This window comes from Rattus norvegicus, chromosome 10, assembly GCF_021556685.1.
Source record: "Rattus norvegicus strain SHRSP/BbbUtx chromosome 10, alternate assembly SHRSP_T2T, whole genome shotgun sequence".
Taxonomy (NCBI): Eukaryota; Metazoa; Chordata; class Mammalia; order Rodentia; family Muridae; genus Rattus; species Rattus norvegicus.
The window spans coordinates 26,292,781-26,319,178 of record NC_141543.1 but is presented as its reverse complement, the minus strand read 5'-3'; the positions used below and the strand labels follow the sequence as shown (position 1 = coordinate 26,319,178).

The window sequence follows — 26,398 nt, the reverse complement described above, 5'->3', positions numbered from 1 at the left end:
TTGCTAGATGCTGGCAAATTCCTTCCATAAGGAATGTAAAAGCCACCTCTTTTGTGATTGCCTGTTCGGTGGTGTGCTCCTTGGAACTCTTAGCTGCTAGACAGTGCGACTGCATAGTGACCCTCACTGCCCTTAGTACCCAACCCAGAACCTAACCAAGATTAGCACAGGAGAAGTATCAACAAGCAGAACTCAACCCTGTTTTTAAAATGGGCCGTGTGTGAGCCTGGTAGCACACTTGTGTAAGCCCAGCACTAGGGAGGCAGGCAGAAGGACCAGAAGTTAAATATCATCTTCAACTAACAGCAAGTTCGAGGCCAGCCTTGGCTACATGAAGACCCATGCCAGGAGACACCAGGTCTATGCATACAGAGACACTGAATGTGGTGGTATAATGGCTGTAAAATTAGCACTCAGGAGGCTGCGTTCAGGATGTGGGTGGGTGACGTAGTGAATTCAAAGCCAGCCTGGGTTATATTGCAAAGTTATCTTTAAAAGGAATGGGATGGGGTGTATTAATGGGTGAGGTGACATACACCTAGTCCCAACTCCTTGAGTGCCTCAAGCTCACTAGCCTGGGCAACATAGTGAGGCCCCATTAGGAAGCTCCGCCTCTCTCATGGAGACTGACATTATTGTCATCACTAGCAGACACACTTATACTCTCTCTCTCTGTTTGCCCCAAACAGGGAGGTGCCCAGATCAGCCTGGCTGAGGTCTGCCGGTCCGGGGAGAGGTCAACCCGCTGGTACAACCTTCTGAGCTACAAATACTTGAAGAAACAGGGCAGGGAGCCCCAGCCAGCAGAAGCTCCAGGGCCCGACCATGTGGTGAGTGCGAGAAGTGGGCTGATTGGCCGGTGGGGGGGGCACTCAGCCCCACCCCTGCTGCCTGCACCTGGATGAACCCACGCCAAGGGGAGGAGAGGAGCCCCAGGGTAAAGGGAAACGGAAGCAGATGGGAAGAGAGGGCCGTGCAGGAATGGTCTTCCCTATGTGTCCATGGCCCAACTTTCTAATGGATTTTCATTTTCTCCTTCCATATTCTGCTGTAACTTATATCGCTTCTCTGATTTAAAAGAAACAAAACAAAACAACAACAACAAAAAAAAAACTTGAAGTTTTACAAAGTGATATAGAGGGTTATGTGAGTGTTTCAGTGGATGGGGCTAGCCCAACACACGTGAGAACCTGAATTTAAGAAAATAAAAGTGCAGAAGGAAGGAGAAAGCTGGGAGCTAGAACACCATACTTTCTTGAGAACCTGAATTAGGAGAAGGTGTTTAGAACTCTGCTCTTTGGGGCTAACCAACAGATGAGCCCAGCCTGTGTCACATCTCTAAGCCTCTGAGCCACTTGTTTCCATGTCTAGTAAGGAGTTTGATACAGTTTGGGCAAAACTTTGAAGAAATGGATACAGTGAGTGCTTGTTGCAAGTTGTAAATGGCACCTGGCTTGTTCTGAGTTACTCGAAAATGTTTTCCTTGCTTTGATTTGAAAGTATGCTCCTGTAATCCAGCAGAAGGAGAAGGATTACTGAAAGTTTGAGGCCAGTTTGAGGCCAGCCTGGTCTGCAAAGCAATTTCTAGGAGCATCAGGGCTACAGAAAGAGACCCCGTTTCTAAACCAAAACCAAAGAGACAAGCATCCGCTAAGCTGCCTGTAGTTCATGGCTTCCCTCTGCAAATGCATGGTGTCTGTGTGGTCCAGTGAGCTGCTCTGCTATGCATCATGGACCTTAGTTAATTTTACATCTTTATTCCCTACCCGTAAGAACTTGTCAGGGGTTTCAGGGTCGGGGTGGGGGGGCCGCAGAGCTGAGGATGTTGGCAGATGAATCATGTGACAGGAAAGCCAAAGCTGCTGTCTACTGAATACCGTCTGCCCGGCTACTCTCCTGTGCTTAGATCATCACGAAAGTTTATCTTCATAACGGCCTTTCCCAGTGCTTATTGGAAGAAAATGAGGGTCAGAGAGATTCACTCATTCTCTCAGGTCCATGTTCCTCGGTAATGACCCCACTCGGTTCCTTCTCCTAGAAGCCCTCGGTATTTGCAGCCCACACCCACACCCACACCCACCACCGCACGCTTGCCGTGGTGTCTCTGTTACGAGACACACAGTGCTTGCCTCTCCCTTGATCCATATGCCCTTGATGTTCTGTGTGACACAAAGACTCTGACAGACAGTCACATCTATAATGCTGTCCCCTCGCTGTTAAACTAACTCTGCCAGGTAGGTCCACACAGAGATTGACGCTCTGCAGACTGCCTAATGAGACCAAAACAATACTTCCCATGTATGAGTGACCAGAGGCCAGATGCTTGGCCGAACCAGCCTTTGGGATGTCCCCTGTGTTCTCTAGAAAGGTTACATGGCTGGGTTGCCTGGTAGGTATGGTAGCACCCAGGATCCTGCTGACCTGGAGGACTCTGTCTGTCTCTGCAGGATGCCGTGTCTGCCTTGCTAGAACAGACAGCTGTGGAACTAGAGAAGAGGCAGGAGGGGAGAAGCAGCTCCCAGACACTGGAGGGCAGCTGGTAAGTGAATGCACGCCCTGGAGCTAGACACAGAGGTCTCTGACTACATAGTGGCCATGGCCAGGTTCCCTGGGGAGCATCAAAGACCTGTGCTTACAGTCACTTGGAGCAAAAAGACTAGCTTAGCACAGTGGCACCTAAAACCCTTTCCCAGTTTGTGAATCCCCTGTGCCTTGTTCCCTCCTGATGTTATTGTTTGTTTTGGTGTGGTGAGATTTATTCGGGCTTAAAACAAAACACTCATGGTGGCTCACATCTGTAATCCCAGCACGTGGGAGACGTATGCAGAAAGATTGCTGTGAGTTCAAGGCCAACCTAGATAGATCTCACACACACACACACACGCGCGCGCGCGCAAGCACAAAATTTGAACCCTGCTATAGATTTTAAATTTAAATCAGTGGTCGTGGATTGGGCATTGTGCGTTGTACAAGTAAGACTTGTACTTAGTTGCTAGGGATAGATGGAAGAAATAAGAGAAAAGGGAAAGTTCTGGGCTGGGAATGAAGCTCACTGACAGAATACTGGCCAAGCATGCATAAGGTCCTCTGTTCAATTCCCAGCACCAGAAAGAGGAGAGGAAGAAATTGTTGAAGTTGTTTGTTACTTAAGAACAGAAAGAAATAATCCAAGCCCCAAAATCCACACTGTTAACTGGGAACCTAGATTTTGTCCTCCTCTCTCCCCACCCCCCACCCACCCCATCCCACCCCACTCCTGCCGCCGCCCCTGATTTGCTCTCTTTACTACGAGACCTCATCCTTAAGGCTGCTTTATAAGGACAAGAGGACTGTCGTATCCTCTGCCGTAAGCAGTCATCTACCAGGAAAGATTCAGGATGACCATGCTTGTGTAGTTCACAGCCCAGAAGTTCTTCTGCAAGTCACATAGCGCACCGTCCACGTGTTTGTCCTTGGCCAGCCTTGGCTGTGCGGGAGATTGAGAAATGGCCACTGTTGCTTAGATGTGAAAATCATGTCCTGGCCACTGAAGCACAGAGGCAGAGATGGATCTGAGGCAGAGGAACTAGCCCCACCCCAGAGGGGAGCTGGAGAAAGGCAAACTTCAGAAGAAAATGCTCCCTCCAGTGGAGCCAGGCTGAAGACCTCCCACCCTGGGAGGCTCTCTCTCTGAGCCAATCAGAATGTCCAGACAAGAGCGACCCCACTGTGCGATAGTGTCCCATACCATGCGGCTCAATGCTGCTGGATTCTTTCACAAGGTCGGCAAGATGGCACCGAACACATCAGCAGCCGAGACCTCTGCTAGGGTTTCGATGCTGCCTTTGTATAACCCTCAGCAAAGTGTTTTTTGTTCGTCTGTTGTCATTTGAGACAAGGTCTCACTTTGAAGTCCCTGCTGTCCTGGAACTCACTATGTATACCAGGCTGGCCTTGAACTCCCCCGGAGAGCCACCTGCTTCTGCCTCCTGGGTGCTGGGATTTTTTTTAGTATAATGTGCCACTACACCCAGCTACACTCTTTTTTAAAATCTACATGTAACAGGGTGGTGGTGGCACACACCTTTAATCCCAGCGCTTGGGAGGCAGAGGCAGGTGGATCTCTGAGTTTGAGGCCAGCTTGGTCTACAGAGTTCCAGGGCAGCCAGGGCTACACAGAGAAACCCTGTCTCGAACACCCTCCCCTTCCCCCAAATAACTGACAAGTAGTTATTGTACACATGCAGGAGACGGTATCGTGTTTGGGTAATTGTAGTATGTCATAGTCACAGGGAGAGAATGGCCGATGTCGCTTCTTCATAGAGCAATGTGCGGACTTCGTTCTTTCTTCTAGCTTTTGTTCTGTTTTTGAGATAGCCTCTGACTATGGAGCCCTGGCTAGCCTGGTGATCACTCTGCAGACCAGGTTCCTCTCCGACTTCTGGATAATCCTTTTACCCCACTCCCACCCCGCCCCTGCCTATGCTATGCCCAGTCTCTCTTAGCCGTTTTTAACCACAGCCCACTGTTAACTGTGGCCAGACTGGGCAGACAGAACTTGTTTTCCTCTCTGGGTCACATGGTGAGTACCATGTGACCTCTTCTCTTGCAACTACCATCCTCCCTTCTCTGTGAAGTCAACTTTTTGTTTCCATACAGAAGGGAAGGTGCAGTGTTGGTCTTAGCCTAATGTCCCTCAGGTTCTTACGTGTTGTCATGTAACAGCTATCATGGCTGACTAGCATTCAGTGTACACAGACCCTGGTTGCTAATGGACACTTGGCTTGGTCCATACCTTGGCTGCTGAGAGCAGTGCTGCAAGGAGCAGGGTTAGCAGACTTTCTATTGTAGTCGAAAACCTAAAAGACATGCTCAATAGCTCTGTTGTTATCATTGTTGGCGTCCCAGATTTTGTAATTGATCTTGGAAGGAGCCTCCCCATACAATCTTTAACTCCAGGGGTCACCATATGTTTCCGGGACAGGACCAGATGGTAAATACAATCTGCTGTGGCCATACAGCTTCCGCTGTGTCTCTCACGTTGCCTCTACCATGCGAAAGCAGCCATGGGCCGTTGGGTAGCTGGTGGCCGAGCCCGTGTTCTGTCAACAGTCTATCTATGGATGCTGGAGCTGACATTTCTTAGCATTTGTTCATGCCACAATGATTGTTACCCTTTTAATTAAGATTTTTTTTTGTTTGTTTTGTTTTTTTTGTTTTTTTTTTCTGGAGCTGGGGACCGAACCCAGGGCCTTGTGCTTGCTAGGCAAGTACTCTACCACTGAGCTAATTCCCCAACCCCTTATTAAGATATTTTAAAAATGGGCTGGGGTGTGTGTGTGTGTGTGTGTGTGTGTGTGTGTGTGTGTGTGTTTCCATTGCCTAGCATGCACAAAGTCCTGGGTTCAATTCCCCAGCACTCCACAAACTCGGTGTGATGCCACATGGCCTATAATTCCAATGCATGTACTCTGGAGGTGTGGGCAGGGGAATCAAATTTCAAGGTTATCCTTGGCCACACGATGCGTTCAAGGCTCTGAGACCGTCACCACATAAAAATGAGTATAAATATAAAAGCAATTCGCAGCTTCAACTGCCCAGGAAAAGAAAGCTGCGGGCCAGATTGGGCCCATTGGTGATAGTTGCTGACATACATGCTCCTTTGCCACTTCTCCCTGGGACAAAGAGCATACCAGGCCACTGGAATCTTGTATCCCTTTGTCTCTGGGTTGGTCACAGTGTCCATCTCACTCTCTCTGTCCCTGGCAACCCTTATGCTGACAGTCACCCAAGCTAAGGTCTGATGCCAGAATCAGCCCAGGTCCCCCTCTCCCCACACCCTGGCACAAGATCAGTGGTTTCTCCGGAATTCCAAGCTAACGCTGAGACTTTTCAAGCTGTCTCCTAGCAACCACCTTCTGTTCTTGCTCCCCTCGTGGCCCCCTCTCTCCCCACCCCCTGCCATTCACACTTCCCAGATGCCAACTTACAAAGAGGGCCAGGCCTCCCAGAACTGCTGTGGTGGGTTAGGTCCATCTGCAGCTCCCTTCCCCAGGCCCGGAGGTGGCTTTTGATCCTGGGGCGATCACCAGCTTGGATGCACCTGCTCCTCTCTGGAGTCCAGGGGAGGTCTCCCGAGGTCAGCCCTTGGCACTAGGGCACCTGCAGTATTAAGGCCCAATGCCTCTCTGCTAACCTCTCCCCCCTCTCGCTTTAACTGTTTAGATGCCTTCATTGCACGAATGGAGGGGAATTTCTCCCTCTTGATCTGTTCTGTGACAACACTGGCCTCCAGCTCTCTGAGGGCAGAGTCATATCACCACTCTCCAGTAGAAAACTGCATTTGTTTCTTTTAGAGAGATACAGGCAAAACAATACTCACAGTGTTAGAAAACACGGAAGGGGCAGCGGGGTGGCTCAGTGTGAAAAGGCGCTTGCCCCCAAGCCCGGTGACCTGAGTTCAATCCCCGGACTCCACACAGTAGAGCGAGAGAACCAACTCCTGGAAGTTACCCTCCGACTCCCACGTGTGCTCTATAGCATGTCCATACCCTCCCTCATGTACACGCATGGTAATTAACCAGAAGAAAAACATAGGGAAAAAATGGTCTCAAACCTTGGGAGAGTGAAAGCCCAGATGTGTGTGTGTCTGAGGCAGTATTCACAGGTGGCACTGCTGTGTCCCTGAGCCCGAACATGTCACCTCTCAACTCGAGTGTCACTTTCTCTGGTAGGATTGTTAGACAGGAAACACTCCCACCGACAGTCTAAGGATACCCTGAGCGTGCACTCTCCAGCATTTAATCGAACTCCTGTACTGACCTAGAATATGTACATTTGGGGCTGAGGATACGGCTCAGCAGCAGAGCGTTTGCCTAGTACAAAAGTCCAAGCTTCAGCCTCCAGCACCGCCAAAATACAAACTGAATGAAGCCCGTGATCGTGACTTGACAGATGACGCCACTGACGTTGCCTACGCTTGCTCACGATCTCACTCCGCTCGGAGAAACGTCTCTGGCACTTTCCGTTTGCTGCATTTGTTTACCGCTGCGGTGGGTGGAAGATGCCCTATGTGTTGTTTCTCTGCACTGCTGAGATTGAATGCAATTATTTCTCCCCGCCCCATCCTGGAGCGTTTTGATCAGATTTACGGTAAAATAGCAGAGACTAGCCTAGCGGGCGAGTGTTCAGTTGGGCTAAGCCACCTATCTGCTCCTATCAGTGACGCTGGATGAGGCTGTCAGCCCGGGTACCTGTGAGGTATCCACTCCCCCCTCAGCACTGTGGACGTTCTGAAGCGGCCAGGAAGGGCGGCTAGTGAGTGAGTGGCTCCTGCAGATTCCTCTCTGCATTTGCTACCCATGGATCTAGCAAAACTCCCCTTATCACAAGTTCCCTCTTTATTGGGGAGGAATTTCCATCAAACAGAGGTTGACTGTCCCCACTGGGGAAGCCTGGGAGAGATTCTGTGTTTCCCCACAGTGCGCCTCACAGCAGACTGTGTTGCATCCTGCTTTGACTGGGTTCTAGTGGCTCAGCATGGTGACTCTGCTTCACAGAAGCCAGGACCTGGCAGTCATGTACATTTTTGAGACGTCAAGATGGGGTGAGATGTAACCCAACATGAGCAGCTTATTAGTCTCACAGTTCCTTCCAGCCCTGGGGACCAGGGCACGGGTAGTAACGTCACCAAAGTACCGGCTGTGAGCAAACGGTACTATATAAACAGTTAGCTATAGGAATGGGAAAATTAATTTTTATTCTTCTTTCACCTCAACCAAATGTTAATCTGGTTTGGACCACGGAGCTAAAACATCAGCACGGAAACTCCAAAGCGTCTAACGGAAGGGGTAGGAGATTCTGTTGACTGTGATGTGGCTCCATGGTCGATTGTTTGCCTAGGCGTGCATAGGGAGGGTCCTGAATTCAATCCCAGGAGAGCCATAAAGAAATAAGTAATCAAGCTGGGCGGTGGAGGTATGCATCTTTAATCCCAACAGAAGCAGAAGCAGGCAGATCGCTGAGTTCAAGGCCAGCCTGGTCTACAGATTAACTCCAGGACAGAGAAACCCTGTTTTGGGAAATAAGACAAAACAAATGAACAAAGGGTAGGGTGAATGTTGTTGTAAAAATATAAAAAATTTGGGCTGGGGATTTAGCTCAGTGGTAGAGCACTTACCTAGGAAGCGCAAGGCCCTGGGTTCGGTCCCCAGCTCCGAAAAAAAGAACCAAAAAAAATATATATATAAAAAATTTTAAAAAAGTATAGGTTGTCTTTTACCCTGCTTGGTCTGCACTGCGATGCCCCAAGATATCTGCTAGATATCTTGGCGGAAACACATCCCAACTCCTCGGCCGCCCAGAGTCTCCTGCCGCCGCACATTTTCCTACACTCAAACCGTCACATAAAAGAACACACAACACAATAACCTTAGATCCAATTGATAAGATATAATTGCCCACCTTAACATACAAAGCCCGGTACCATCCATCCCTTAGGAACATTAATAACAACCTGTAAATACACAGAGCAGAATCTTAACATCACCTGCCATGGCTTCTCACCTTCTCCTCTGTCTCTCTCCTTTCTCCTTCTAGTCTCCTCCTCTTCCTTCAAACTTCTCTCCCACCCATCCCTCCTTCTCCTCCAATGACAGGCCTCCTTCTATCCTGTACCTGCCCCTCACCTGTACTTTACAAATTCAATGGGGAGGTGATTCTGGTGAAGTCACCTGAGTTCTGAGTAAGTGACTAGACCGCTGTCCTTGGGGCAGTGGAATTAGCATCAAAATACACATAACTTCAGGGCAAACCACAACAGGTGAACCTGATCCACCGATGGGTATTCTTATAAAAGGGGGGAATTTGGACACCGGAGGAGACACCAGGCACTTGTGAGCACAGAAGACACCAAGTGAAGACAGCAAGAAAGGAACCTTGGGAGAAGCCATAGGTTCTGTATAACCTTGATCTTGGACATCAGAACCTTTGGATCCGTGGGAAATATAGTTCTGGGGTGTTTCACTTTGGTCACCTTAACCGATATTGCAGTGTCTAACAGAAATGACAGCCTGGTCTGGAGATGTCAAAGACTTGTCCATAGGTGTTTACAGACGATTGGTGTGTGAGAGACAGCTGCAGTTTGGTGTTCAGAGATTGAAGTGTTAAACACACCACATCCGGTGGAATGTTACTCAGTAATAAAAAGAAAATGAGCTACTGATGGTCCTGGAAGGAACTTCAACACATGCTCACAGACGCCAAGGATTATAGAGCATGAGTTGTCTGACTCTTCTTATATGAAACTCAAGAAACATCTAGTTCAGTCTATAATACCAGAAAGCACACTGGGGGTCACCGGGGAATTGAAGGAAGGCTATGTAGATAGGGTAGAAGGGCATCTTTCTCATATGGAATGGTCTGTATCTTTAGCGCCCCCTTCTGGCTTGCATGGGCACTCACACTCACATGGCACACCTACGGACAAGAATACACACACGCACACGCACACGCACATACACAAATTAATAATAGAATTGGTTATTTTGTTTGGGTCCTAGAGGTAGAACCTGGAACATCAGACATGCTAGGAAAGTGCTTTGATACTGAGCTTCAGCCAGCCGCATGTTGAAGGTTCTTTTGATAAATACCCTTACAATCATAAGTCTTAGAGACCCTGCTTGGATACACTTCTGGGCAGGGGAGTAGAGGTGGAGTGGTGTCTGGGCGGGGAAATAACCATAGCAACATGTCACCACAGGACGTACGAGGAAGAGGCCAGCGAGAATGAGGCAGTAGCTGAGGAGGAAGAGAGAGAGGAAGAGGAGGGAGAGGAAGATGTCTTCGCTGAAAAGGTCTCCCCGGAGGCAGAGGAGTGCCCAGCATTAAAGGTAAAAAGAGGCAGCCTGGGTCTCTATATCTGAGCTGTCAAAGGCTCTTGGCATCAGGGGACAGCTCTCCCAAGTGGTCCCTGGAGTCTTTGTGCTGTGATTTGTATTTGGAGACCACGGTGCACCAGAAGGGGCTGACTCATCCCTACCTTTTCTTTTGTCCTCTATGGCTCCCTCTTTCTCTAATCACACCTCAAGCCTTGCAGTCTCAGTTCAGGGCCGGACTCTGCCCCTGACTGGTTAGGTAGTCTTGGGTAGCTAACTTCATTCCTACCTACCCTCCATTTCGTCATCTATAAAATGTACATGGTAACACCAGCCTTGCTCATAGGCCAGGAGCCGAGACCCGTATTTTAAGTGCCCTCAGGATGCCTGCAGCTGACATACATGATAATCTTGAACAGAGCCCTGGGGCAGAGCTTTCAGTGCCTGGCCACTGGGTGGTGACGCTGCTACACTGAATTGTCCCACCAGAGGGCGATCTGGTCACACTCAAGCATGTGCTGTTCCTGCTAAGTTTCTGGGCAGTGTTTGTGTCCTCTCTTGCTGGTGGCTGCTATAGAGATGCGCGCGCGCGCGCTCTCTCTCTCTCTCTCTCTCTCTCTCTCTCTCTCTCTCTCTCTCTGTGTGTGTGTGTGTGTGTGTGTGTGTGTGTGTGTGTGTGTGTGTGTGTGTGTGTGTGTTGACAGGGTCTCACTGTGTAGCCCAGGCTGTCCTTGAACTCAGATTCCTGAGTAGTGGGATTATAAGCTTATACTACTGTGCTTCATCATGGTCCTATTTAGGTTTGCTATTTGCCTCCATGAGTCCAGAAAATTATCAGAGTACTGGCTAGGACTCTGGGGACTAGGAGGTCTTGGGTGTAGCTGGTACTTAAGTGCACACACTACAACCTGAGTGCCACCATGGCTTACAGGAGCTGACAGTGCCTCCTCCAGCTCCCAGAAGTAGAAGAGAGGGAGTGGGCACTCTGGTGATACTCAGAGTGGCTACTCCAGTAGGTGCAGCTGCTGGGGCCAGCCTTGGGAGAGCCCAAGAAGTTCATCTGTGCCTGTGGTCATAAGCAAAATAATAGAACTGGGAGTTGCCGAGTAGACCAAGAGGGCCCTGAGACTCAGGGGACATTGGTGTAAATATTGACTTCTTCCACAGGTGGACAGAGAGACCAATACTGACAGCGTGACCCCATCCCCCACAGTGGTGCGCCCCAAAGACCGGCGGGTGGGTGCCCCCTCGCCAGGGCCATTTCTTCGAGGGAATACCATCATCCGCTCCAAGACCTTCTCGCCTGGACCCCAGAGCCAGTATGTGTGTCGGGTAAGCAAGCGACGGTGCCTTCCCCACCCCTCAGAGGAGCCAGGGGTCTACTCCAACTCTGGATACAAGTAGGGGTTACTCTCACAGTGTGACTTAGGTATCTGTAGGTTAACTCTATGGACTTCGGCTCCCTTCATGTGGAGTACACAGGCCCATGCCTTGGGCCTTTTCACTCAGTTGATGAAGAAAATCAGCTGTCATGTGGCACCGAGTGACTTAATGGGTAAGAGCACTTGCCGTGCAAGCCTGAGAGCTTGAGTTCGAATCCCCTAGCACCCGGGTAAAAGCCAGACATAGTCACGTGTGCCTTTAACTCCAACACTGGGCACAGAAACAGGTGGACCCCAGGACCTCACTACCAACCAACCTAGCCAAGGTTACAGGCTTTGGGGTCAATAAAAAAACCTTGTCTCTCCAGGTATAAAGCACAGAGTGGCAGAGGACCACACCCTGTGTAGTCTTCCAGGCTCCGTATGTGTACACACATAGACACTAGACAGACAAAAAATAAACTTTTTAAAGGAAAAAAAAAAAGAATATGCCGTTGGAGCCCAGAGGAAGAAGCAGCCTTGCTTATGATTTAAAATGTTAAAGGTACAAACAAAGGCATGAAAAGCCTAAGGCTGGAGGACTTTGGAGTTTGAGAGTTCAAAGTCAGCCAGGGTTTGATGTGGGCCACCACCTCTTGTGGTGAATATTATTTGGGGGTTTCCATTCCCACCTTAGATTATTCAGTTCCCAAATAAAAGACACAGCCCTTTGTATTTATAATAAGCCTCAAAGCACTAGACCTGGGCAGATGTCAGCCCTCCATGCTCTTTTGTCTACTTTCCCATCCACAACCCCAAGGTAGCACTTGCCATATTCTGCCTGGGCCTCTCTTACTCCAACAATCCGGTTCTCACAGCCATGTGCCATGACCCACCTGTTCTAGGACATCTTCTTCCCCTGTGACTTCCTCCTCCTCCTCCTTAGTCTCTGCCTTAGACCTCAAGCCCTGGAACCTTCAGCCACGCCTACCTCTCTTCTGCCCAGCCATAGGCTGTAGGCATCTTTACTAACCAATCGTGGATAACTTGGGGGGCAAGGTTTACACAATGAGAGCTGGTATACTGAGCAGCCAGGTCTTGGAATACAGCATGTACCATTTGAATGCATGGAAGCACCAGACCCACCCCTTACACCACAAAACACAACCAAAATCAAGGGCCTGGCTGAGTGTGACAGCCCACACCTGTGAGAGCTCCAGGCCATGCCAGGTTGCGGGAGGTGGGAGGGCACGAGCCTGCAGTACCAGCAGCCGAGAGGAACCGGCAGAAGGATCAGGGATTCTAAGTCATCCTTGGCTACCTAGCAATTTCAAGGCCAGCCTCGAGCTACATAAAATCCTACCTCAAAAAAATTAAGTGGGGTTGGGGATTTGGCTCAGTGGCAGAGCGCTTGCCTAGGAAACGCAAGGTCCTGGGTTCGGTCCCCAGCTCCGAAAAAAAGAACCAAAAAAAAAAAAAAATTAAGTGTTCTATGAGGGCAAAGGGGGTAGGGGGTAGATAAAGAGTAAGGAAGGGGCTGGAGAGATGGCTCAGTGGTTAAGAGCACCGACTGCTCTTCCCAAAGTCCTGAGTTCAAATCCCAGCAACCACATGGTGGCTCACAACCATCTGAAATGAGTCTGATGCCCTCTTCTGGTGTGTCTGAAGATAGTGACAGTGTAATCATAATATATAATAAATAAATAAAATGTTAAAAAAAAAAAGAAAAAAAAAAAGAGTAAGGAAGACAGCTAACTGTGATGGTGCAAGCTGTGACCCGGGACATAGGCTAAGGCAGGAGGATTCTCAGTTTAAGGATAGCAAGACCAGAGTGGGCTACAACCCTCCCACCTCTTGCAGCCCCATACCCCATATACCCTCAACAAGATACATAAGAACTTACTAGCTTAGAGATTTAGCTTAATGAAGCAGACTGCTTGTCTAGTAGCGTGGCTTGTACAATGCCCTGTGTACTGGGAGTTTAAAAAAAAATAAGGAAAGGCTTGGTAACCAGGCCTGTTAATCAACAGCAAAATCCTTCCTGTGAGCGTGAGCTTCCTTCCTTATCGTTCACTCGCTGCCCTCTCTTCCTGATGGCCACTTGCTGAGCTCCGGAGCCTTCTCTGGCTGTATGGCTCGGGGGCATCCTGCCACCTTCAGATGTATTAACGACCCTGTAGACCTGGGTTTTAACGACCCCGTAGACCTAGCCAGGAGCTTGGCCGCAGGCTGTAGAAGCCAGTGCTTGCTTGTGTTTTGAGATACTGAGAATGAGCCTAGCTAGGCTTGTCCACGCTGGGTAGGAACTCCGCCTCAGCCCAATTCCTTTCATCAATCGATCTCACTGTTAACATCTCCAGCTTAAAGAAATTTAGAGATAATAAGTGTTTGACATTACATTCCACTTCATTGGAGGGATAGAAAGAGTAGAGGAAGGGACCCTGTGAGACCCCCACCCCTACCCCAGGCCACATTATCTCTCATGGCATGAATTGGCCCAGAGCTGAGCTCTGCCTTCCATCCACTAGCTCGATCATGCTCTCTTCGTGCTCTCTCTCCATCTCTCTCTCTCTCCCTCCCCCCCCCCCCCAGCTGCCACCCTATAAGGTCCTCACCTCTTTCCTGACTATCCAATTCAGTGAACCCTTTCTGGGCCAGCTTACCTTTCAGAGTCCGGGTGCCTACCAAGTCCAAGGGGTCAGTCATTCTGGTTGCCTGGGCTCTAGAACCATCTGCAGCCTGCCTTAAGGGAAGCATACTTTACCTGAGTCCTGGGCTGAAGTGATTGATGCTTGCTACCTTCCCTGCCCAGAACCTTCCAGATCCACTGAGTAGTAAGAATCAGTAGAAACAGCCTTCCTTTCTACTCTCTAATTCAGAAAGCACCACACACACTCCTGGCTGTCAGTTTCTGAGAGGGGAGGGAACTATCCCAAGGAGCCCATCTCCAAGGCCTAAAGGCATGAGACGTCATGGGAAGCTTCCTCTTTTCATCACCTCAAACTATGCAAATTAGATTGGCGTAGTTCCCCCAGAAAGCCTCCCCTAAGATCCTTCCCAGTGAAAAGTGAGGCCTCCTCTTCTGGGTGAAGGCTCAAGCTGATCATTCCAGCCGATCGGCATCTGTGGGAAAAGTGTGGGGTATCCTGAAGTCACGGAACACCACTCTTGAGGGCCCTGCATTCTACTGAAGGGTGCCACGGTTTAGTCAGCTCACAACTGTAGGGAGAAAAACCAGTCAGTGCTTCAGACAGGGTTGGAGTTAGGGGGGTGACCAAAGGAGTCAGAGAAGCCTTTGGGGTAATAGCTAAGACCTCAGCTTTTGCAGATCAACTACCTCATGAGCATGCAGTGAAAAATCAAATAAATGAATGCCAGTCCTCAGAACAGGCTGAGGGAAATCAGTGGTTGGCTACATCAGGGGAAATTAGTGCTTGTTTATCATCCGGATTAGCATAGATAGCTGAGTTGTTGCCCTGGAGAAGTGAAGTGTTACTCGTTTGTACAGCCCGCCCATCCATTAGTTACACAGTAGCCAACTCTCCTCCTTCAGTGAATGTGTGTCTGTCTGAGCATAGACACCAGGTGTAGGTGTCTGTGGAAGCCAGACGGAGCTGTTGGATCTCCCCGAAGTGGAATTGGAGTTGTGAGCTGCCTGACGTCGGTGCTGGGAACTGAACTCAGGTCCTCTGCAAGAGCAGCTGGTGCTCTTAGCCACAGACCCGTCCGTCCAGCACCATTAGCCATCTGTTATCAGTGCCGTGGTTTCCCAGTACTTACGTTCATAATGACCCAAAAGACAAGAGCAGTGGGGTCTGCCATTGAGGCCACAGCCGTCCAGACTTCCCTTAGGAAAAGGCAAACATTCTGACTTGAGGAAAGAAAAACTCTTTCTTTTCTTTATATGCTGAAGTTACTGAGATCTGTAGGAAGTTATTTCCAACCTCTGTGTTTTTATGAATCAAAGCTTAATTGTTATGCGTGTATGGTAGAACCATGTAAATTGGGAAGATGGTGCTGACTGTGGCTTCAAGTGTCTGATGGCACCTAGGACTGGGCACTCCATCCCGATGCCTCTGTCAGTCTCCTGCCACCACGGGCCACACAAACTCCAACTGGACTGCTGTTTTCTCCACTTGCCATGGGAGCGTCCCCCTGAGATGCTGGCAGGCGTGGTGCAGTCATGCAACACAAGCAACTAGCCCGCCTAAATGGGAAAGGCTCAGCGCTGGCAAACTCTGCTGAGTTGAGATTCAAAGCCCAGGGCAACTGCAGGCAACCGACAGGCTAGTACCGGCCTAACTGATCTGTAAGGATCTTGGAAACAAGACGGAGGCCGTCAGCTTCTCTACCGAGAGACCAGCCTCGTTTCTGACTGAGAATCACAAAATGCACTTTTCTGTCCTGGGCTGGAGTTGCACTTTAAACCAACCAAAAAAAATAAGTTTTTTTTAATTTTCTTTATTTTTATTTTTCAGTGTATCTATATGTATATATTGTATGGTTGGGATGTAATGTGCCCCTGAGTGTGTGTTTATATGTATGGTTGGGATGTGTGCATACTGGTACGTGTGTTTGCATAGAATATATACATGCTTTCATGCATGCACACGAAGGCCAGAATAGGACATCCAGTGCCCTGTTCTATCACTCTTGCCTTATTTCCTTGAGACACCATCTCTGACTAAACCTAGAGTTAAGCTGGCAGTGATCCTCCTGTCTCTACCCCAGGAATTCTGTGGCCACTCCTGCCTTTTGACATGAGTGTTGGGCAGCAAATTCTATTATCCACTACGCCGTCTCCACAGCCCCAAAATGTTTTCTTATTATTAATCTTACAAACTACACTAAAAGGCCAGTTGCATTTGTACCCATTTTGTAGATGGGAAAACTGAGGCTCCAGGAGCCCGCCTACTTGACTTTAGGGCAGAGAGCTAGTGGCTAACTCTGGAGCTTGCCACTTGCTGCCATTCATCCTCACCTCCTCCAAGGTTTCCCGTGGCCTGATCATCGCTCCTGCTAGCTTCATGACACTTACTTAGTCACCCTGCCTTGGATTTCTGTGTCCAGGACAGGTACAGCGAATTCTGTTTCCTGCAGCAGTCCACCACACCTGTATGTTTTCAGCAGCACTTCGTCACTTGTCCTTGGCTTTGACCAAGTGCACACAGTCCTCTGACTTTCTCTCCCGGGACCTTATTTATTTATTAACTACTGTTATCTTATAACACACAGGAATTAAACCCAGGGCCTTGTCCTCCAGCACCCAGGTATAGCCACAGTCTCTTTTACTTTCTATTTTGAGACAGACTTTCATTCTGTCACCCACGCCAGCCTTGCATTTACTCTAGAGCTCAGGCAGATTCTGACTTTGTAATCCTTCTGCCTCGGCCTTCCGACAAGCAGGAGCTACTGGCCTGCAACCACGAGTCTGATGCTCCCTGTGACGTGAAATTACTGTAATTCTCTGCCTCCTCTTTCCCTGCTTTGTGAGATAGAAGCAGGTGAAAAGGCAATGATTCGCTATCGTGTTTGAGATTAAACCTATTAGAATCTCTGGAAATAAGAGGAAGTGACTTTAAAAACTTGCACGATGGGATAGCTGTGTGATTCCAGCATTTAGGAGGTGGAGCTGGGAGAGTCAGGACTGGCTTCAACTCATAGCTGGTCCAGGGCCAACCTGGGCTCCATGAGACCTCGTCTCCAAAAACTAGAACGAACAAAAACGTGAAGTTCAAGAATGAATGTGGGGGTTGGGGATTTAGCTCAGCGGTAGAGCGCTTGCCTAGCAAGCGCAAGGGCCCTGGGTTCGGTCCCCAGCTCCGAAAAAAGAAAAGGAAAAAAAAAAAAGAATGAATGTGGTCTTCCCTGTTGTCTAATAACTTTGATCTTTAATATATAAACCTCTGGGTCTTAAGGATCAACTTCCCTGATAACTTTTATTGAGGAAGTATGACACACAAATTAACAGCCAGGGCTGGGGGTTGGGGATTTAGCTCAGTGGTAGAGCGCTTGCCTAGTAAACGCAAGGCCCTGGGGTTCGGTCCCCAGCTCCGAAAAAACAAATAAATAAATTTTTAAAATTAAAAAAAAAAAAAGCCAGGGCTGGAGAGATGGCTCAGTGGTTAAGAGCACGGACTGCTCTTACAGAGGTCCTGAGTTCAGTCCCCAGCAACCACATGGTGGCTCACAACCATCTGCAATGGGTAAACCTCTTCTGGTGTGCATGAAGACAGCTACAGTGTACTCATATACATTAAATAAGTAAGTAGATTAATAATAGCCACCTCTAATTGAAACACTTAAGTGTGAGGCTGTCTTCAGGTCCCTCACGCAACCAGTACGAGTCTGTCCATGAATTCCACAGTGCTGTGCACAGTTTGGGTCTGGGTTAGCATGGAGTCTCCAGTTGGTGATCTCGGCTTGGGAACTGTGAAGCCACCTTTGTCTCTCGGGAACGTTTGTCTGAATGAAGCTACAACTAAGTCACCGAGCGTGGAGTTAGGGGCTCCGCCCGCGTGCTCACCACGATCGCCCTGTGTCTGGTTTGCTTTAGACTCTGCCTGGCATGGGACTTTTATCTTTAATAATGATAACTATCCCCGAAAATAATGACACCACTAGCTTCTCAGTAGAGACCCACAGCGGTGACCCGCCAGCTGCCAGTCAGATGCAGTAGCACAGCGCACATTTACCCCTCCCCTTTAGGAAACAAGACCCAACCAAGAAATCACCCTGTCCTCAGGAGAGTGGGGGCCTCTGGGGAAGCATGGAAAATGGACGATGGAGGAATTTGAGTGGGGAAGATGGCTGAGCCCAACTTTTGCAGAGTCTTTCTCTACATGGGTGTGTCTCCTCTGCCTTGGGGCACCCTCTTTTCCCCCACCCCATGCATCTCTTTGCTTGCAGCACTGAAGACCCGACGTGTGCTCAGCTCATGCTGTACACTGAGCTCTATCTCTGGCCCATGTATCTGTCTCCAAAGTGGTTCTTTTTAGGTCACTACCGGTGGGCTCTCTAGATGACAGGGACAAGTAGATGTAAGCAGCTCTGCGTGGTAGGACAAAGGGACAGTACGTCTTACAGTGATGCCGCCTTGTTGCACCCTGCGGAGCAGCTCTTCAATGGCTTTGGGTGGGCTCTATGACTCGTGAGCTTCTAGGCCCTGTACATAACATGGTGACTGTCCTCACACAGTGCCATGAGGATGCAGCACGGTGTCCATCCCATCTAATTCAGGGTCATGTGGAGGCAATGGCGCTCGCCACACCTACGGGGGACGGGAAGTCCAGAGTGAAGCCTGGAATGAGAAGCTCCGTGTCTGGGTGGAATTTGGGGAGGCGATCTCCTCGTCCTGTTCCCGCTGAACCGTTTTGGGAGGGGGCGGGGCATGGTTCCAGAACACACCCTTCCCATGCCTGACTTCCTCTGCCTTCTCTCCTGCAGCTGAATCGAAGCGACAGCGACAGCTCCACGCTGTCCAAGAAGCCACCCTTTGTTCGAAACTCCCTGGAGCGGCGCAGCGTCAGGATGAAGCGGGTAAGCGGCACTTGAAGCTCTTTCCGTGCCCCTTGCTCTTCTTGGCAAGTCCACGGGCTGTGAGGCTGCCTTCAGGGATGGATTGGTCCAAAAACGGAAATAATTCCAGCAGGTCTCTTGCCCCTTCTCACAACACTTCTCCTGACACATGGCTGAACAACCTCCTCTTCCTCCTCCCCTCCCCCCTCCCCTCCCCCTCCTCCCCCTCCTCCTCCTCCTCCCCCTTCCCCTCCTCCCCCTACCCCTCCTCCTCTTCCTTCTCCTCCTTCTCCTCCTCCTCCTCCCTCTTTATGAAATATGTTGCCCTGGCTGTCTTGGAATTCTCCTATAGATGAGACTGGCCTCGAATTTATAGAGATCCCCTGCCTATGTCTCCCAAGTGCTGGGGTTAAAGGCATGTGCCACCACTGTCCCCACTCTTTACATTTTTATTGATTCTTTGTAAAGTTCACATCGTGCACCCCAATACCACTCATTTTCTAGTCCTTCCATATCAGCCTTCCCCCAAAAGAAAAAAAAATTTAATTGTAAAAATGTAAAAAAAAAAAAATCAACAACAAGAAACATCATGCCGTGGAAGCTGTGGTATGTCTCAGCCAAATTCTTTTTTTTTTTTTTTTTTTTTTTTTTTCCCTCGGAGCTGGCGACTGAACCCAGGGCCTTGCGCTTGCTAGGCAAGCGCTCTACCACTGAGCTAAATTCCCAACCTGTCTCAGCCAAATTCTTGAGCGGAGTCTGGCTCCTGGAGGCACACGATCAAGAAGATGCCCAGTATGATGTGCACTGAGACAGAACCCGAGGGCAGGGTAGCATTCTGGCCGCGTTCCCAGAATCACTGCAAATGCAGTAAGCGCTGCGCAGGAATCCCAGCTCTTCCCTGCGCCTCACCCACTCTAACCTAGAACCCAGGCTGTGTGGATGCTAACAGTTGAGCCTTCCGAGGGCTGTTGTAAAAGAGGGGAACTGGAGCGGCAGGACAACAGGGTCCCTTGTGCACGGGACACGTGCTGTGTGACCGTGAGAGTGTTTTCTGTAAGGGGAGGGCACCTGCACATAAAGGAAGGCTGGCGTTGGGGTTCGGGGGGACTCGGATCTGTGGGATTTCTGGGCTAAAGCCTCTGGTGAGCACGGGCGTCATCTCCTTTCCCCGCAGCCTTCGTCCGTCAAGTCGCTGCGCACAGAGCGCCTGATCCGCACCTCGCTGGACCTAGAACTAGACCTGCAGGCCACGAGGACCTGGCACAGCCAGCTGACTCAGGAGATCTCAGTGCTGAAGGAACTGAAGGAGCATTTGGAGCAAGCCAAGAACCACGGGGAGAAGGAGCTGCCACAATGGCTGCGTGAAGATGAGCGCTTCCGCCTCCTACTGAGGATGCTGGAGAAGAGGGTAAGTGCCGATGCTGGCTGACTTTCAGTAGTCCTGTGATCCCACTGTCGGCCTCCTGAGGGGTTGGGACATGGGAGGCCCTTGGGTTCGCTCTACCAGTGTTTCTGTGGATGTTTTTTTAATGTAAGTGCTTACGATTGAGCCCCACTCACCATGAATCCTTCATCAGATACAGCAAGCCACCTTATCCAGGTGGGCCATGCTCGTAACAGAAGGCTGAAGCAGGAGAATTACCAGGAGTTCAATACCGCCTAAACCATATACTGAATTCTAGTCTAGGTGACTAAGCTCGAGTGAAACCCTGTCTCAGATACAAACAAGCAAGAAACAAAAACCACAACCAAAACAAAACGGTTCAACAAATGAAGGGGGCTGGAGAGATGGCTCAGCAGTTAAGAGCACTGACTGCTCTTCCAGAGGTCCTGAGTTCAATTCCCAGCAACCACATGGTGGCTCACAACCATCTGTAATGGGATCTGATGCCCTCCTCTGGCCTGCAGGGATACATGCAGATAGAGTGCTCATATACATAAAACTAAATGCATTTTTAAAAAAAATTTAATAAAATAAATAAATAAAATTTTAAGGTAGAAAAAAAATTAATAAAAAAATCAAAAGAAAAACCAAAAAATGGAGTCATTTTCTTGGTCTGTAAAATTAAAACGACTGTAAAATCTCCCCTCCCCGACACCTGAGGAGCAGGTAAGAAGCAGACTTCACTAGGTGTCTCCCATCACATTCCCTTCAGACACACATCCGGGCTTCCAGTCCCTGCCTCAATACTCAGTCCTCGGGGAGATGATTTGAGCATAGCCCATTATCCTTCTACACAAGGCAGACCCTAGGTACAGACTCTGCATTGCTGACACCGAGCCACGCCACGCCCTCGTTTGCTTTGCCTCACAGGTGGATCGCGGGGAGCACAAGAGCGAGTTGCAGGCCGACAAGATGATGAGGGCAGCTGCCAAGGACGTGCACAGGCTCCGAGGCCAGAGCTGTAAGGAGCCCCCGGAAGTGCAGTCTTTCAGGTGAGTGGATGATCCCAGTCTGACACCTTCCGCTACCCCGCTGGCCCACCTGGTCCTCATCGCCTTTGCTCACCCTGCTCCTGGGCACTGACTGCCCCTGTGGCTAGCACTGCTGTAACCTACACGGGAACAGATGCTCACCCTCCGCCATGCTCCCATAGCGCTGGGAGCATCATGGTGCTCTGTTACGGTGCAGCTCAGCCCAATTCGTGAGACCCTCTTGTTTAATGAATGAGCCACCTGCTTCAGCCTTTCCTCTCAGACTTCCCAGTACTGGTGATTGCAGGGGCCTGGCTGGTGCTAAAAGGGGAGTGGGGTGCTAAAAGGGGAATTTCCTGGCTCTGCTTGCTTGCCTGCCTCATAGAATCACAGCTCTGTGCTTGCCTTGCTGGGCCTACACATGTCACTTGGTGCGGGGCTTCCAACACAAAGGGATTTAGATTCATCCTCCATCCACTGTGAGTTCAAGACCAACCTTTGTTCCCTGCCTCAAACACACAGGAAAACCAAAAATAAACCAATGTTCATGTACACACACACACACACACACACACACACACACACACACACACAATTATATACATATATGTGTATATGTGTTTCCTGCATTGAGCAAAAGGTACTTGATCATGCTAATGGGTCAGGCATGATTTTGTCTCCTGTGTCGCTTGCTGCAAAGGCTATCTGACAATGTGTGGTTTGTTGTTTGTTTTTAAAGATGGTTAAGACCTCAAAATCACGGACCCATGATTTATCCATCAGCCTCTCAAGATGCTGGGACTAGAGGCGTGTACCACCATGCTCAGCGTCCACAGATTTCAGATTTCACAGCCAGACTTCAGGCATGCTAACAGCATTTAATAGTGGCCAGGGCTGTCACTAAGTATCCTACAGTATATAGCAAATGGATTGGGTGTAGCTCAGTGGCAGACTGTGTGCTTGGCATGCATAATGCCCTGACCCAGAACAGAAAGATTTATCATATATATATATATATATATATATATATATACATATATATATCATATATCATATAGATATAGATATATAGATATATATATATATCACACACACACACCACAAGTGAGGTTGAAACACCTGTTTTCCATCACAGGGAGAAAATGGCATTTTTCACCCGGCCTCGGATGAACATCCCAGCTCTCTCTGCCGATGACGTCTAACCACCAGAAAAGTATTTCCTTTCTTGCACGGACCATGCTGTGACGGCTGACTGTGACTAAAGTTATTTATGAGGCATTATGTGAAGGTACCGAGTCACAGGTCCCCGAGCGCTCTCGTTGGTTTGAAGACAAACAGATTTTTTTTTTTAGTTCAGGTTTTCTTGATATTATTTAAAAAAAAAATGACAAAGCAACCATAACAACAACAACAAAAACAAACAAACAAACAAACAAAAAAACCAGCATTAAAATGACAAGATTGTATAGTTTGTATATTTAGGAATGTATTTTTGGGAAAGAATTTAAATGAACTAAAGCAGCGTTAAGCGGCTGCTAGTCTTAAAATTGTCTAGAGTTTTCTTTTTGTACAGCAACAACTTTTAGAGGTTTCCCTGCAATAAAAAAAAAAAAAAGAAGTCGCATTTGAAGGGCGATAATCCTCCGAGGAGGTCCCGCAGGTGGCACGGCACAGCTAACCTGTCCTAGTTAACATTATTTTGTACAATAATACAAAGAGGAGGATGTACAGAAATCGTGGGGTTGTTGCAGACTGTCCTCGGATCTTTGTGAGCTTCGATGTGTCTTCGTGTGGCCACCTGACCTGAAGCAGGCAGCATGAAGCTGGCTGGGCAAGGCCAGCCCAGACAGGCGGCAGGCCACGCCCATCTCAGATACCCAGTGACGCTGCTGCGGGAGTGAGGGGAGGGCCGCAGAGAACTGCATTTGGATCTCTCGCTATCAATAAAGTGGCCTTTTAAGAAAGAGCTTCTTGTCCATTTGTCTCCCTCGAAGCCTTCACTTTTATTTCCTTGATTTCACTCATCTCCCAATCCTGGAAACTGTTGTTTTGGGTTTTTTTTTTTTTTTCTGATTTTCTTTTATTTTGCACGTTACAGTTATTTGTCCATTAGGTTAATGTGACTACTCGGTTCTTTTGGAACCTAATGCCTGATGGCGTATGTCTGTCATCCCAGAACCTGGAAGGTGTCCACCTTTAGGGGTTCGAGACCTTCTCAGCTGTATGAAATCCTGTCCTTAAAAACTGAGCCTGGAGAGATGGCTCAGGGGCTAAAGGCACTGACTGCTCTTCCAGTATTCGATTCCAAGCAGCCACACAGTGGCTCGCAGCTCTATGTAATTCCAGTCCCAGGGATCTGAGACCCCCCCCCCCTTTCTGGCCTCTGTGCATACCAAGTATGCACGTGGTACACAGACACGCATGCACACACAATTCCCATGCACATAAATAAATGATTAAAGGGACATGAGAGATGTCTCAGCAGAATGCTTACTACTCTTCTGGAGGATGAACGGCTGGTGCCCAGCACCCACACCAGTCTACTCACAACCACCTGTAACCTATAGTCATGCTCATGTGCTCATACCCACATACACAAATGCACGTAATTAAAACAGAGCGCTTACCTAGGAAGCGCAAGGCCCTGGGTTCGGTCCCCAGCTCTGAAAAAAAGAACCAAAAAAAAAAAAAAACTGATAAAAAGCTTAAGCCTCGTTTTATTATTTTAAAAGACAGTGCCTAACCCTACCAAATTCAAAGACTACATAGTAGCCAGAGAACCACATCTTTCCCATCACCACAGACCCAGATGCTGAAAGTTAATTTTTAGCTCGTTTATCTTTACAATATACCATACAGAAAGTACTATTATGATCATCCATGATTCCCAGTTTTATTATTCTGAGACAGGATCTCACTATGTAGCCCAGGCTGGCCTCAATCTCAAAAGAATTTGTCTTCACTCAGGCTTTCTGGAATTATCCGCATGACTTTGGTGCACGTTTTTAAGATGGATGGATGGATCGGGATAGATAGAAATATATTCACAGGCTGGAGAGTTGGCTCAGTGGTTCAGAGCACTGACTGCTCTTCCAGAGGTCCTGAGTTCAAATCCTGGCAACCACATGGTGGCTCACAACTACCTGTAATGAGATCAGATGCCGTCTCCTGGTGTGTCTGAAGACAGCTACAGTGTACTTATATATAATAAATAAAGGGTTTTAAAAAAAAAGAATGGGGAACTTCATTTTAAAAAAGAAATATATTCACTTCTATTTTATGTGGATAGGTGTGTATGTATGTCTGTGATCCCAGCACCTGCAAGTGGACGCAAGACTTAGAGACCGTCTCAGCAGTATGAAAACCTTAAAAACAGACTGGAGAGATGTCTGTGCACCCCTGCATGTGGGTGCAATGCCTATAGAGACCAGAAGAGGCTGTTGGATCCCCTTGGAATTGGAGTTACAGTCAGTTGTTAGCCACCATGTGGGTGCAGGGAATTGAACCCAGGTCCTCTGAAATAGAGGTCAGTGCTCATAACCTCTGAGCCATCTCTCCATCACCTCAACGTGCATTTTATTTTATATTGACCCCAGCTTGGTCTCAAACTCACTTTGCCGTCTAGGGTGGCCTTGTTTGTTTTTAAAGATTTCTTTTATTTATATGTGTATCCATAGATGCCCATGAAGGCCAGCAGAGTTGTATCCCCTGGAGTTATAGGTGGTCAGGGGCCATCTCACACGAGTGCCCGGAACTCTAGTCATCTGGAAAAGTAGCAAGGGCTCTTAACAGCAGAGCCATTTTTCTAGGTCTTGTTTTGTTTATAAAGAAAAGGTCTCTCCGCTAGGCACATGCTTTTAATCCCAGTATTCAGGAAGCAGAGGCAGACAGATCTCTGAGTTCGGGGCCAACCTGCTCTACATGGCGAGTTCCAGGACAGGGGTAGCATAGTGAAACCTTGTCTCAAGAGAGAGAGAAAGACAGGGAGAAAGGGATGGGGGAGAGGGAGGAGGAGGAAGAAAAGGAGAAGGAGGAGGAGGAAGAAGAAGAGGAGGAAGAGGAGGAGAGAAGAAATAGAAACAGAAATAAAGAGGCCAAGTCTTGGGGTTGGGGGTGTGGCTCAATAGTAGAATGTGTGCTTAACAATCACAAAGCCCTGAGTTCAATCCCAACACTGGAAGAAGAGAATTAAAGACCCATTGGCATGTAGCAGACTACCTTTTAATTCACTATGTAGTCAAGGCTGACCCTGAACTCCTGTTTCTCTCGTCTCTGCTTCTCAAGTTCTGGGATTTCAAGCACGAGCTACCCTATCTAGCAAGGATGATCTTGAGTTGCTGCTGCTCCTGCTTCTGCCCCCCAGCGCTAGAATTTCAATGTCTCTTCTGCCACATCCAGGTCACTGCTCGTATAAACACGACCCAAGCTGAGCATGGCTATAATCCCAGTACTTACAAGGTTGCAAGTCCAAGGCCAGCGTGGGTTATATAAGTGAGTTCCAGACCAGCCAGGGCTACAGAATGAGTCAGTCTCAGAAGATGAGATAAAGTGAAGATGAACTCTGTCCAATTCTCCCTTTGCCCATCCTTTCTTACGACTATGCCTGTGTCTGTGGATAAATCACGGCATGCAGTTTTAAATGTACCATCAGAGCTCCAGACCCAGGCCATTTACTTCCCACACGCTCGCCAACCCCAGTGCTTGAAAGGCAACAGACAGAGACAAGACATTGGCAACTAAAGTCCTGCGTTGTTTATCTAGTGTTTACTACTGTAGACCAAATTACCGAGCTCCATTCTCTGCTGTTGGAGATCCACGGCAGGGCTGAGATCCATTCTCTACTCTTGTAGAACCACAATGCTGAGATCCACCCCTCTACTGTTATAGAAGGTTAAGCCACAGCAGGGAAGTTTACATTCTACTTGTTATCTTCTAGATGCTTCTGGAATAACTCACTTTCATATCTCTGGCCCATACCATTAGTACAGCTATTCCCAGAGTACTTTACTAACTAAATGTATTGCTGGCAATATGGTAAGGACAGTCATCAATTTCTGCCTACCATAGGATAGTGGGTAAATGAAGCTAATTGGAAATATCAGGTCATAGGCTTGACATTTATGGTACTTCTTGCCAACGATATGTATCTGATCACCTAGTCTTCATATTGTTCTTCATATTGTGACACACCTTGTTCACCATTTCAGCCCCCGACGAAGTATTCAGTAACACAAGACAAATACTCAATTA

General features: G+C 48.5%; 1 protein-coding gene across 1 annotated transcript in view; it reads left to right on the top strand.

Annotated features, from left to right (window-relative positions):
• The window catches only part of Wwc1 (WW and C2 domain containing 1), a 151,199-nt gene extending 128,085 nt beyond the window's left edge, over positions 1-23,114 (top strand). The window contains 8 exon segments of the mRNA NM_001427362.1: positions 690-830; positions 2,448-2,539; positions 9,740-9,869; positions 11,022-11,186; positions 18,662-18,754; positions 19,908-20,141; positions 21,048-21,169; positions 22,284-23,114. Coding sequence (NP_001414291.1) covers positions 690-830; positions 2,448-2,539; positions 9,740-9,869; positions 11,022-11,186; positions 18,662-18,754; positions 19,908-20,141; positions 21,048-21,169; positions 22,284-22,350 — 1,044 coding nt within the window. The 3' untranslated portion in view covers positions 22,351-23,114.
• Positions 23,115-26,398: the final 3,284 nt, after the last annotated feature.